At 38.0% G+C, this 14,218-nt stretch overlaps 1 protein-coding gene across 4 annotated transcripts in view; it reads right to left on the bottom strand.

Moving 5' to 3' along the window:
* Positions 1-14,218, bottom strand: part of GRIP1 (glutamate receptor interacting protein 1) — a 795,045-nt gene that overhangs the window by 228,176 nt on the left and 552,651 nt on the right. For all 4 annotated transcript variants that reach the window (XM_060194981.1, XM_060194983.1, XM_060194984.1 and 1 more), the window contains exon 2: positions 10,073-10,153. In XM_060194981.1, the coding sequence (XP_060050964.1) occupies positions 10,073-10,153 (81 nt within the window). The remainder of the gene's footprint in view (positions 1-10,072; positions 10,154-14,218) is intronic.

Below are 14,218 nucleotides of genomic sequence, written 5' to 3'. Positions count from 1 at the left end.
GGTCTGCAGGTGTCTTTCTCTCCGCCTCTCTGTCTTCCCCTCCTCTCTCCATTTCTCTCTGTCCTATCCAACAACAATGACATCAATAACAATGATAATAACCACAACAACTATAAAAAAAACAACAACGGGGTAACAAAGGGGCAAAAATGGCCTCCAGGAGCAGTGGATTTGTGGTGCAGGCACTGAGCCCCAGCAATAACCCGGGAGGCAAAAAAAAAAAGAAAGAAATTTCCTCCAGATTTTAAAGCAGAAATTTTTGTATCATGAGCTTAACATCTATCTCAGTAATATGTTTAAAAATGTGTAAGGATGTTTAATATATACATATATATGGAGAGAGAGAATTGACGGTAGTAGTCTCCACTCATTGACTGTGATAATGAAAGATATATATGAACTATTTTAAAAAATCACCATTTCTATGTTTCACCCTCTATCAAAAAAGAAAAAAAAAAGCTGCTGGGAGTGGTGGAGTTGTGCAGGTACCAAGCCCCAGTGATAACCCTGGTGCCAAAAATAAACAGGTAAATAAGTAAATAAATATTTTAAATTGTATTAATTATAGCACAGGTGGATACACAAAAATACATTAAAAAAGTATTTTGAGGATGACATATGACAAATTTGGGAAGCTGTTGTAAGTCAGGTAAATCCATGGATAAGACAGAAACATTAACAGGCCCAAATGATCTGTTCTACAGTAAGCTGTGTGAGAGAGTTTTTCACTGTGCTCAGTGTCAATCCATCAGTACAGCTTTCACTCAACCTAAATCTCTAAAGCCACTGAATTAAAAAGTCCTGGATTGAAGACCTCCCTAGCCTCGAGAGTGGGAGGGTTCATTTTTCTTCAGTGCAAAAAAGTAGCTGAGGGAAAAGACTTTCTTCTTGGAACTCTGGTGCATGCAACCTTGAGCCTCCTTGTAAAGTGCCTTTCAGTTTGTGGTCAGCACCATTCTAGTTGATAACCATGGGTGCCGGAAGTATGACACTGACCAAATGTCCCCACTCCTCTAACATGGGGAGGTGCTCAGAAAAATACTCAAGTGACGCACTCACTCCCAATAACTTCTCTCCAGCCAACGCGCTAAGTGAATTATTGTTCGTGATTCATTGGCTGCATATGTGCCTCTTTATTCTATTTCACCCATGTTGACTAAGACATACTTGAAGTTCAGACACAATAGACTCTCTTTCCCTTAATGGATAATGAAAACTGCAGCACTGAACACACAGATTGGGCTGCCTGTTTCTCTCAGTACTGTCTGAGGAGAACTCAGTATGTACTGCCAGCCACACTGCAAAATAAATCAGTTTTCTAGGGAGAATCCTTAACGTATATTTGCCACAATAAGTAAGAAGTTCTGCTTTGAATCACTCCATTTATAGGCACCAACTATTTTTTGCACATTTTTTTTTTTAGTCTTTTTTCCCCCCTCTGTGGCAGAACGCTGGCATGAATCATCCTCATCTTGTCAATTTCATTGTTAAATTGTGCTCAAACTTTCTTTTCAGATGCTAGAGGACTTCACTGACATTTTCTGTTCAAACAGAAACAAATGAGACTGGGGGGAAACCTCTGGCCTTTAACACTCACTAGCTTTTAGCTGGCCTGTATTTCATTCATTAGTCTTGGGCAGCCACGATTCCTTAGAAATGCCCAGCTTCAAGGTCAAAATGAATAGTGGCTGTGCAGCATTCAGTATGCCAGAACATGTGGTAAAGGCAACCTTTTTTTTTTTTTTTTTCTACAGGAAAGTACTCTGGTCATAAGGTAATAATAGCCTCTGTGCAGTGAAAGCCTGCCTGCTCAGCTTTGCCTGCTCATTCATTCCACAAACATCCACTGAATACCTGCTATCTGCTAGGCCCTGCTCAATATACTGGAAACACAGAAGTGAAGAAGGCATATAAAGTGCCTGCCTGGGCCTAGGCTGTGGTACACCCAGTAGAGTGCACATGCTACCATACATTGTAGCTCAGGATCAACCCCCTAGTTTGTTTTTGGGGGTAGGAGGTAGGGGGAGCTTCATGAATAATGGGGAGGTGCTGGAGGTGTCTGTCTGTCTGTCTGTCTCTATTTCTTGTCTCTATCAGAAAAGGGAAAAAAAAAATGACTGGAGTTGGTGTATTGCACCAAAGTAAGAGACTCTCGGGTGGGGTGTGGGGGAGGGTTCAGGTCCTGGAACACGATGGCAGAGGAGGACCTAATGGGGGTTGAATTGTTATGTGGGAAAAATGGGAAACGTTATGCATGTACAAACTATTGTATTTTACTGTCGACTGTAAACCATTAATCCCCCAATAAAGAAATAAAAATAAATAAATAAATAAAGATAATAAAACTTTTTTTAAAAAAAGGAAAAGAAAAAAAAGTCATGGGGAACAGTGAAGCTGGCACCAAGCCCCAGTGATAACCATAATAGCAGTAAATACATAAAATACCTGCCCTGGGGGCCTGACGGTAGCAAACTGGGTTAAGCGCACATGGAGTGAAGCGTAAGGATTGGCTTAAGGATCCTGGTTTGAGCCCCTGGATCCCCACCTGCAGAAGGGTTGCTTAATGGGCAGTGAAGCAGGTCTGCAGGTGTCTGTCTTTCTCTCCTGCGCTCTGTCTTCCCCTCCTCTCTCAATTTCTCTTTGTCTTACTCAACAACAATAGCTACAACAACAACAATAACAAGGGCATCAAAATTGGAAAAATGGCCTCCAGGAGCAGTGGATTCGTAGTGCAGGCACCAAGCCCCAGCAATAACCTTGGAGGCAAAAATAAGATAAAATAAAATAATAAAATACAATACCAGTCCTTAGGACATTTACATTTTAGTGAGTAAAAATAAATAAATAAATACCAGCTAATTTTAGCCAGTGACAAACACCAGGGAACACCAAACTCCGGGCAGAATTTCAGACATATTTACAGCGCTATCAGAGCTCTCGACTTCAGGATATTATAAATTCAGCTCGAAAGATATGATATATTTTTAACAATTTCGTCAACATTGTCATTTCCACTGTGCTTGGGGGGTGGGTAGTGCTCAATGCTGACTGTGACAGGCTTTGACAGGGCACACCCTAGAGTTTAATCCCTATGGTTTTTGCCTTGGCCCACGGGACATTTCTGAGGATTCAGGGACAGTCTGAGTTGTGATGTATATGTATTTACTAGGTTCCTGAGCTGCCAGCATGGTTTGACTCAGCATCTTTGGGCAGTATTGTGGTACCATTCTCTTTTAAAATGTTTAGTCATCTCTTGGCTTCACTTTTACAGACACAGAGAGAAGCGGAAAGGCAGAGAGGCAGAGGGAAAAGGAGAAGGAGAGAGAGAGGGACCACAACACCAAAGTTTCCTTCAGTATAGTGGGGGAACCAGCTTGAAACAGGGTTGCAACATGGCAAAGCAGTGCACTATCCAAGCAAGTTATTTTGCTGGCCCTTCAGTATCATTCGTCCCCTTCCCTGCCCTAGTATCATTCTTTTACAGAAAAACTTTGCATACTGAAAGAGTTAGAATGTTATATGAGATTTACAGAACAGCGCATGACACTTCTTCAGTGTCCTTCTTCTATCCATACAGATGTCTTTTCAATTTTCTTTTTTCTTTATTTATTTAATGCGGTGCTGGGAAGTGAACTCAGGGCTTTCGTGCATGCATGATACTGCTGAATGGTCTTCTGGATTCAATTTTTATTTATTTATTTTATCCAGTGAGGAGAGTGGGAGAGAGAGACATACAGAGGAAGAGGAGAGGTATCATAGCATTGCTCCACCAGCCATAGAGTGTCTTTCTTTCCACACTCCCATGGTGTGCCAAGGCTCGAACCAGGGCCTCACACACAGGAAGGTGCCCTCTGCCTGAGGAGTTACCTTCTGGTATTTATTTTTTTCTAAAGCACTCAAGAGCACATGATGGCCCTTTGCCTATTTCCCTCTCAGCTGTAAGACGTAACTGACAAGTGAATTGTTAAGATATTTACAGTATACAATGTGCTCATTTGATATACACACACAGTGTGTAGCATCATCAGTGACCTTTTATTATTATTATTTTAGATAGAGATAGAAAGGCAGAGATAGAAAGTGAAAGAGACCACACCTAGAACCTGGGTCACACTAGCAAAGCAACACACTATCCAAGTGAGCTATTTCACTTGGCCTACTAGTGACATTTTGTACCTTTTTTTAGTATGTCTTTTTTTTTTTAATTAGTGATATAATAAGGATCAACAAGATTGTGGAATAAAAGGAGTACAATTCCACACAATTCCCACCAGCAGAATTCTGTACCCCACCCCCTCAACATTTTATACTTTCCTGATTCAACTAACTTTGGATTCTCATCTATGAGGCTCAATGGTGGCATCTGACGAAAGAAGCAGAGCCAGGACTAAAAAGCAGAGTAAATGCCCTTCATACACCTGAACAGTGTTGTTATTATAAAATCCGAGTGTAAATGCCACTCTGTATTTGCTGTCATAATGAAAACTGAGACCAATGAAGCATTAAATTGTGTATATAACAAAGACAGGAAAATGCTGAATTAGAGAGTGGAGAACCTTCACATTTTCTGTCCTTTCCCCCTTACTTCAAGGTTGTAAGCTTCTCGTTGGGACCGTGGGCACTGTATTATTTTCCAGACTTTGATTTTTCAGGTGGTGTTGACCCTTCTGGATGTAACTGTATATAAGCTGGGCTACTAGACATTTCAGATTTTCAGCTGCCTATTTCTACACCTATGGCAAGTAACCAAATGTCAGAAGCAAGACTCATATCAACTTCATTCTATTAGGACCAAATTGCTAAGTGTCTTTTCTTATTGCTAGGAGGGGGGAAAAAGTACAGACAAACTTGTGTGACCTCATTCTGCCTACAGAATAAAGATGTTATTCCTGGGGAACCAAAGTTTGGAACTGAAATATATATGAGTGATTGACATCTTCCAGCATCTTTGAGTTGCCCAGAATCCTTTGTCAAGACTTATATAAGCAAAGAGAGCCGTCCTGCCTAGAAAGGAGAAGCAAGTCAAATAAATAATACTCTAGCTGTAGGTCTTGTGGTGTGGTGGAGCAGTTTGTCTTTCCCTTCCACTAATATGACAGAGACATGATTAAATACCTCATCTCTAAGTAGGTAAAAACTACAAATTAGTGTTAAATCTGTCCAACTCTGAGTCTAGTACAGATTTCCTCTAATAATCTGGACACATTCTTCAAGTGATCATACTTCAGCTCACCAGTAATTTGTCAAAAAAAGAAAAACCAGATGAATACATTCTTTAAAAATCTCTCTTTTAGGAGATATTTGTGTATCTAATGTACTTGGAATTCATTTTATCTTTGAGAAAATGTGACAGGGACAAAACTGAACATAAATTCCCTTAATATATCAAAAAGACTGTTCAGTCTAATTTATATTTAAATATCACTATCATAGGGATACTCTTTTTTTACCATCTAAAAAAATCATAAACTCTTACAGCTTCTTTTTTAATATTTCATGCCATAAGAGACATGATTAAAATGACAAGTTTCCAAATAACATAAATAATGCATTTGCCTTTTATCTAAAGCAAATGCATTTTTTGCTCCTAAGAGATACTCTAATCCATCCCCTTTTTTAGGGAAAAGGGAAGGAGGGAGAATGAAAGAATTTACAGTTAGAATTGACATTTAATGAAAGATACATACTTGGCTTGTGATTATAAAATAATTGTGTGTGATCCCGGAGGTGGTGCAATGAATGGAACACTGAACTCTCAAGCATGAGGTCCTGAGTTCAACTCTAGGCAGCACATGTACCAGTGTGATGTCTGGCTTTCTCTCTCCTCCTATCATTCTCATTAATAAATAAATAAAATATTTTTTAAAATAAAATAAAATAATTGCTATAGTAATATTGAGTTTAGACAGGAACAGTAGATTTTTGACATGGATAGAACCAGAAAATTTGTTTCTGTTAATGTTCAAAGTTACTTCTTTGAGACAGAATTCTGAGTAACTTGTATCATGAAAATAGTGGAACCTACATTATGAAATTATAACTATGTATGTGCATAAATATTTATTTACTCCAGAAAGTACCAGACCTGTATTTATAAAGGAAATTCAAAAAATAGTACCACTTTCACTTAAAAAAAAAAAAAAGTCAGAGAAGTGTTAACAGGCTTCCATTCGTCTATACTCATCGTCTCTCACACCACCAACCCTTCAATCAAAAAAAGTGCTCATTGAGTTAGATTCCTGGGAGTGGAGTTGGGGGGAATGGGTAACATTGTGAAGAAGTCATATCTGCTTTAAGGTTTCAGCTTTGTTATGTTTCCAAATTCCCCAGTGATGGGAATAGTTTAGCGACTGCATTTGTCTTGAGAACTGTCTCTGCATAATAAGACCCAGGGGCTCCTAGATAAGTCAAGCTCTCTTTGGGCTCCCCCATAGCACCCCCTCTATTCTTCAGTGCACTTTTCTCTAGACATATCTTTACTTGCTACCAGGAAAGTCATATTAGGAAGGGAACACAGGAGAAAAAAGACAAAAGCTATAAATTGCACTTAGCTTTTACAGTTGCAGCGTGGTCCAACTTAGCCCATCAGGAGAACATTTAAGGATCTCAGCTGAAGCCCCAACAAATAATGAGTGCACCTTTCCTGGTATTTCCTCTCTGGACTTTTCTTTCTTGTGGTCTTAGCATGGGAAAATGTGGTCATGGCAGATGGCTGCTAAGATTTCTGGATGCTGAGTCATACATCTCTTTGATTTAAGTAGCTTTTTGGCCAAAGATTAGGGGAGACTCCTTTCATTATGCCAGGAAAAGAATCAAAGTAAGACAGTAAAGATTAAAAACTCCAAGTGCCAGATGTCAGAAAGAAGTGTCTTAATTTATTACTTAAGACAGTAACAAGCAAGCACTAAGTAGCTATCAACCACTTTGGAGTCTTTATTTTTATTGCTGTTTCACCATCCTGGACAATTTTTGAGACAGAAAAACACAAAGACAAAGAGAGACAGAGGGAGAGAAAAAAAAAAAAAAAGATGCCACAGCTCAAGCTTCTCCCAGTGAAATATGTCAGATAGGAAGGTTGAATATTGGATGAGATCACTCAAAGGGGGTTTGGGGAGGATGGACTGAAGAGACAAAGCAAGGGAAAATACAGGGTGAAACATTAGTAAACTGGTATATTTCATCAGATCCAAGGGAAATATGGGAAAGATGGGAAAGGGTCAGGAAGGGCTTGAGGCCCAGTGGCCTGTGATGTTGAGGAATCACAACTCAGTGATGTGTGAGGTGCTGACAATGTAACCGCAACAGTCTTTCACATCAAGATCTCCTTAACCAAGCGGTTTGGTTGACAAAGAAAGGCTGTGAGTTCAGCAATTTTGAAATTGGCATAAGGAAGAAGAAAGGCAATATTACATGATGGAGAATCACTTGTGTGCTATAACTGTAAGGATTCTGAGTAGCACCTTCTGTACGCCTAACATAGGACTTTTAAATGATTTAATGAATTTAAGGAAAAGTTTGGCCCTTGAACATATGTTATAATTTAGTATGTATCACTAGAGAACCCAATGAGAGGAGAACATGAAAAGTCAGTACTTTTGTTTAGTATAAAAAAATGGTAAAGACATCCAGATGTCTCTTCACTTTTCCCAGAAAAGGAACACTGAGTATCAGTTACTGTAGAGAGGTTAAAAAAAGGAATTGATAGATTACTTGATTTTTTTTTTCCCTCCAGAGTTATTGCGGGAGCTTAGTACCAGCACTATTAATCCACTGCTCCTGGAAGCCTTTTTTCCCCCATTTTATTGGATAGGATAGAGAGAAGTTGAGTGGAGTTAGGGAGAGAGTGACACCTGCAAACCTGCTTCACTGCTTTTGAAGCAGATCCCCCCCCCTTCAGGTAGGGAGTCAGGGGCTTGAACTGGGATCATTCTACAGTCCTTGTGCTTCATACTATGTGCATTTCACCTGGTGTGCCACCACCTGGCCCCTGATAACTGGCATTTTTGATGGTTACACTTTGGGCATTCTTATCGCTGACAAGGTAAATACAGAAAACACAGTCCATAGCTGATTGCAACCATTTTTTCTAAACATGACCAGCATTAAGAGTGCTGTTTTATAGGCTGGGACAGAAGAAATATCAGAGAGCTGGGTGGTGGCACCCCTGGTTAAGTGTACATGCTACAATGTCCAAGGACCCAGGTTCCAGCCCTAGATCAGGTCCCCACGTGCAGGGAGAAAGCTTTGCTAGTGGTGAAGCAGTGCTGCAGTGCCTCTCTTTCTCTTTTCCTCTCTATCTCTCCATTTCTGGCTATGTCTATCCAACAAATAAAGATAGTAAAAAAAAATTTAAAAAAAGATTTGAAATCTCAGCACTGGGTGATCCCATCTAACTGCAGAATGGATATTACTTTAGACTCTTCAGAAACAAAGCATGCAAAAGAAGATGTATGATATGTTTATAATATATCTCTTTATAAGTCATGTACTCATATCTAAGCTAAATATAAACCTAAGCCTTCATAAAGTAAAAATAGTAAAAGTAAAAATAACCAGATGAAGTTATCTCTCTCTGTGCACACACACACATGTTCATTATAGCTGGAACTTGTACATGCATGATTTTAACACTCCTGGGATAACGTTTTTTCTTTTTATTTAGATATACAGACTGAATGTAACAGCACCAGAACTTCCTCTGGTACCATTTCACTCTCACATGGCACTAGAAGTTGAAACTGTACCAGCAAGGCATGATCTCTTCTTTACAATGAGGTGTCTCTATGGCCCCCAATGTAGTCCTTAGAAGTACAAATAATAGGGAGTCGGGCGGTAGCGCAGCGGGTTAAGCGCAGGTGGCGCAAAGCACAAGGACCGGAGGAAGGATCCCAGTTTGAGCCCCTGGCTCCCCACCTGCAGGGGAGTCGCTTCACAGGCGGTGAAGCAGGTCTGCAGGTGTCTGTCTTTCACTCCCCCTCTCTGTCTTCCCTCCTCTCTCCATTTCTCTCTGTCCTATCCAACAACAACTACAACGATAAAACAAGGACAACAAAAGGGAGTAAATAAACAAATAAATAAACATAAAAATTAAATAAATAAATAAAAAATAAAAAAATATTTAAAAAAAAGAAGTACAAATAATAATCATGAATAGAGTTGCTCAGAAACCAGACTTAGCTTGCTCCTTAGTCAAATGGAAAATTTACCTTCTCATTGACAAATCTGTCAGATAATTCAATTTCATCTTAGACACCTCTTTACTTTTTCTGAATTGTTATAACTACTGTACTCTTTAAGTCCTATAGTTTAAGGTTTGACTATAATCAATATAAAATCCATGAAAACATTATTTTAGAGAAGTGTTTAAATAAATGTATTGGCGTTTTAATATCTTCTCTTAAGTAGAGTAGCTCCCATAATAAACTTTGTATGAATTATAATTAGAGTAATATTTTCATTGTTGTTCCCTTCTCTAAATTTTAAAGCTTTTGTGACATTCTCAAACTTAAGGTTTCAGACTATTAAAAGATTTGGGCAAAGAGATTTAAATATATTTCTTCATAATGTTTTGTCATAACAAGCATCACTTATAGGCATTGCAAGAATCCCAATCACAACTTTATAAAAGAAAGCCACAGAATTTTATAAGAGTTGTCCAACAGAAGTGAGCTCAAGTTCAAAGAGATAAGAAGAAAGGAGTAATTTTTATTCAGCATATCAATGATCTGTTATAGCAACTCTGAGCGACTTTGTTCTGCCAAGATTTTCTCAGTAAAAGAAAGAGATGGTATGAAAGTCATTCCCTGAAAAAAGAGGTGAGAGTAAGTAAGTGAGTGAGACTTGATAAAAATTCAAGTCATCTTACAGAGGATTTGCACACAGATGAAGCCTTACAAGTTAGGGAGTTCTTTCAAAGTCGAACTTTCATGAATATTATTTGAACAAGTTGCATAGAAGACAGTCCAGGCCCTATGCAATTGCATGGCTTTTATTACCAAGTTGGAATTATTTAGGATCACCAAATTACAGGGTTCAAAAGCAAAACAGCCGAAAAATCCAAGTCTGGTCTAACCTGGAATGCTCTGTCTCCTCACAGCCAATGCTCCATCAGGCGGCTTTGTCTGGCTGGCGGATTTAGTGTAGGGACTCTCATCTGCAAAGGTACAATGAAGGCTTTGGTTAATTTCCATCCAGTTTCTAGTGCAGTGAAGGTTTTTATTTTTTTAATGGATTGCTATTCTTCTGCCAGAGAGAAGTGATAGGGTATGGTATAATAGAAAGTTGGTAGATTGGGTGTTAAACTTGGATTAGTGGTGGGAAAAGTTGTTTAAAATGCTCTGAACATTAATTTCTTCTTCTACGAAAGAGGGATATATTCTTTTATCTACCTCTTAAGATTGTTAGGATTAAACCATATTGCACATGAAGGCATAAAGGTAAGAAGTATGCAAATATAGTATACAAACTATATGCCTACATTGTACTTTCCTTGATAAGTATGTATCTGTGAGCATTAGCAATAGGAAGACAAAGAAGGAATAAAATGGCTCAACGGGCACTAAGAATAATCAGGTAGAAGAACAAAGGGTAATGCAAAGAAAAGTTTAATTTCAGGTAAGCAGATGAGAGAGCATTAGTATTGCAGGAAATAAAGACATACAGAATTAGTGGGGTCTTTATGAAAGAGTGAGCTGGTTGGTATTCAGCAAAATAATAATAATAATAAAATAAAAATGGAAGACCAGGGACATTAAGGGAAAGACCAGAAAAGCCAGATTGAAAAAAGGGAGTAAAGTATGCTTTCGCAAAATAAGACATAAGCTGCAATGAATTTGTTTCCTTTAGAAAGAGAGGGAAAATAATTTGCAGAACTATATAAAAAAAAAGGCAACTGAACAGAAGTTTAGTATATTTGTGAGAGTTAGTCAAGAAGCTGAATGAGCACATTAAGTGACAAGATCATAGAGGCGAGAGTGCTACCAAATTCTTGTTGAAGATGATTTAGAAAAATCTAGCAAAAGATATATTCAGGGTTAGGATACTGGAGTAATGATTTAGAGTGGGCTAATAGAGAAAGGGAGAATTCTTCCTAGTTTTTGTAGTACATTTGTACAAATGTCTGAGTAATAACCTTAAACAATTTCAAGAATAGAATGCATATGGCTCAAGCAGACATTCTGTAAAATAATTATCTGGCATACTAAGTTAAGTCAGACAACCCACATGTTACTTCTGGTCACGCTATCAGGTTGGCTAATGATTGTTGGAGTAGGAAATTATTAAAGGAATAAAATGAACTACATTGCACATGACAAACTGTTAGATCTAACAAGCATTTGATTTGGCAACAAGGCTTTGTCATCTGAAAACATTTATTCTCCCAACCAAGTGGTTTGTGTTACAAAATTGAGGAACTCAATTCCTCTCTAGGATGTGCTTCTGGTTGAAATGATTCATGATTTCTTCATAAAACTAACAAGGTCTTTATAAATAATGACAAAAAGGAACGATTAACACTGCTGTAAACTGCAATTAACATAAAAAATGGAAGTCATGCTGTTTCATGTTTAAATTCCATTTGTCACACAATCCCTTATATTCTTTCAACCATAAAGATAAACCACCAGCTTTCATATGCCAATACAATCAACAGCATCATTTTTGCTTATGAGCAGTACCCAAGATCCATGATTCTTCTCTTTGCAAACACAAGTTTGAGTATAATCACACACCATAAAACAAAATGTAAGCATTGTGCTGCAAAAGTCTTCATTTGCCTCACCATTTCCACCTAGTATTTGAGGGATTTTTCTCCAAGAGTTGATTCAAAAATCAGCCAGTAAACTTTATACAGCACATATTAAAACAAATATACTACATGTTGAAATCTAGGATTTTAACACTGATATATATATATATATATATATATATCTTTTATTATCCAAAACTTTGAAACTGTGCATTTATGAGTGCAGAACACTAAGGCAGGGGATATAGATCATAACAACCAATTTCAAGGATAGCATGTTAGAACCCTACAGGCTTTCCTGCCTTTGCCATTTTTCAAGATTCCAGCCAATTAAAGTCTTGGGCTGAATCCAGTGTTGGATTTTCTTAAAGGGCAATAAGACATTTGCCCAGGAGACAAGAGTTTTTTTACATTTGATGCTCTATTTTAAGAAGCCATTTCTTTAGAAATTTACCCTATTTGCATTATAGAAGCAGTCAATCCTGGTAAAACTGTTTCCTCATTTATATTTGAAAACAATGCCCTTGATTTAGTGTGGAGATAGTCTAGTTATGTACATCCTTAAAAGGCTGAACAATAAATTATAGATGGCAACCTGGTCAACCTCTCTGTATATCTATTTCCCAGCCCTAATCCTCCCTCCCAGTGTCAAGAGTGTCTTTATTGAGAATAGGTGAATATGAGCAATTACCTAGAAGCCATTAGTTGTATTGGTCAAAGAACCAGACCGAAGTAAGTTCCACATTCTCTAACTTACCAAAGTCATTCAGGGTGAAGGCAATCATTTGTAATGGAAGTGAAACAGCAGCTTAGCAACATGTATCATAAGAATTAAGGAGACGGGAGTCGGGCGGTAGCGCAGCGGGTTAAGCGCAGGTGGCGCTAAGCACAAGGACCAACGGAAGGATCCCGGTTCGAGCCCCTGGCTCCCCACCTGCCAAGGGAGTCACTTCACAGGCGGTGAAGCAGGTCTGCAGGTGTCTGTCTTTCTCTCCCCCCTCTGTCTTCCCCTCCTCTCTCCATTTCTCTCTGTCCTATCCAACAACAATGACATCAATAATAACTACAACAATAAAACAACAAGGGCAACAAAAGGAATAAATAAATAAATAAAAATTAAAAAAAAAGAATTAAGGAGACTATAGCAACAAGGCAGCACAGCACCAATTGATATTTTTGTAAAGAAACTCTCCTGAAGAATCTCTTTATTTAAAAGATTCACAAAGTATCATGGATCATCTAGAAAAAATTAACCCAGCACAGAATAAACATAATGTAAAAAAATATTTTGGTTAATTGTGTTTAGAGACAGAGATGAAAGAGTGACACAGAATGAGTCACTGCTCATAAAAGGTTATTGAAATATTCGGGAATGTACTCTTTTCTCTTTCTTTCTATTCCTTCCTTCTTTATTTATTTATTTTTTTTTAAACATAGAATAAAAGCTATGTTTTATGTCCCTGAGCACAAAGTCCTAGAGACCTATGGAAGCTTCTTGTGTGCTCCTTAGTGGAGACTAATAGCAGTAACCCTAGAATTTCACAATTACGAAAGACAATCTAGATCACACTTCAATTTTAAAGTTGGACTGAAATCCAGAGAAACAATTTATAGGACATCCACCACTTATACTGAGTCAGACTACTGGGAACACTTTTTACTTATGGTGAGTAGAACAGATTATGGGATATGGCTGTAATTAGCACATGGCTGATGTCAAGAGCATAAGGATCAATGCAAACTCACATGGGATTGTGGGAATAGAAAGTTACTTAAAACAAGTATCTGTTAGAAGTCACTCTTTTTCTGCTTGCTCTTCAGCTAGTTGCCTCTGCCTTCTACCTAGACCCTCAATGCTGTTTCCCCAAGACCTGCAGCTGAATGCTGATAAAACAATGCTTAATGGATCTTTCCCTCTTTGCTTATTTTGCTGCCATGGCTTTTTTTGTACCTAATAAAACTGCCACATTTTGTTAAACCCCCAGCAAAGTCCCCCAGAAGTTCTTATTTCAACTACAATATCAGACTAATTTTTGCTACTTTTATTTCCATTTTTCTCCTCATTTCCTCTTAAGTGAATAAGAAATTCAGTAAATCATCAGATACACAAATTCCCACATCATACAGGGAAGTGTCCATACACAACACCACATTGGAAACCTTGCATAAATATGATAATTCTTTTAGAAACGAGTGATCACAGCCAATTCTTTTTGTATATGTGAACCTCATTTCCCTCTCCTCCACTTTTTACCTAAAATAAGTGAAGCTGAAATTGTTCTACAGAATCAATTTATCCTTTCATGTTCACTTTTTGAAGAAAGAAAAAAAATCAGAGGCACTCCAATACAGCTCACTATTCCTCAGGAAGAACATGGAGAGCTCACTGGATTATAAGACCTACGCTAATACCTTTCCTTTATCAAGGAGATACTAACTAGATTTTAGAATGCAACTCACTTATACAAG

This window comes from Erinaceus europaeus, chromosome 7 (genome assembly GCF_950295315.1).
Source record: "Erinaceus europaeus chromosome 7, mEriEur2.1, whole genome shotgun sequence".
Lineage (NCBI taxonomy): Eukaryota > Metazoa > Chordata > Mammalia > Eulipotyphla > Erinaceidae > Erinaceus > Erinaceus europaeus.
The sequence above is the reverse complement of the archived record's forward strand: the minus strand, read 5'-3'. Positions and strand labels throughout refer to the sequence as shown.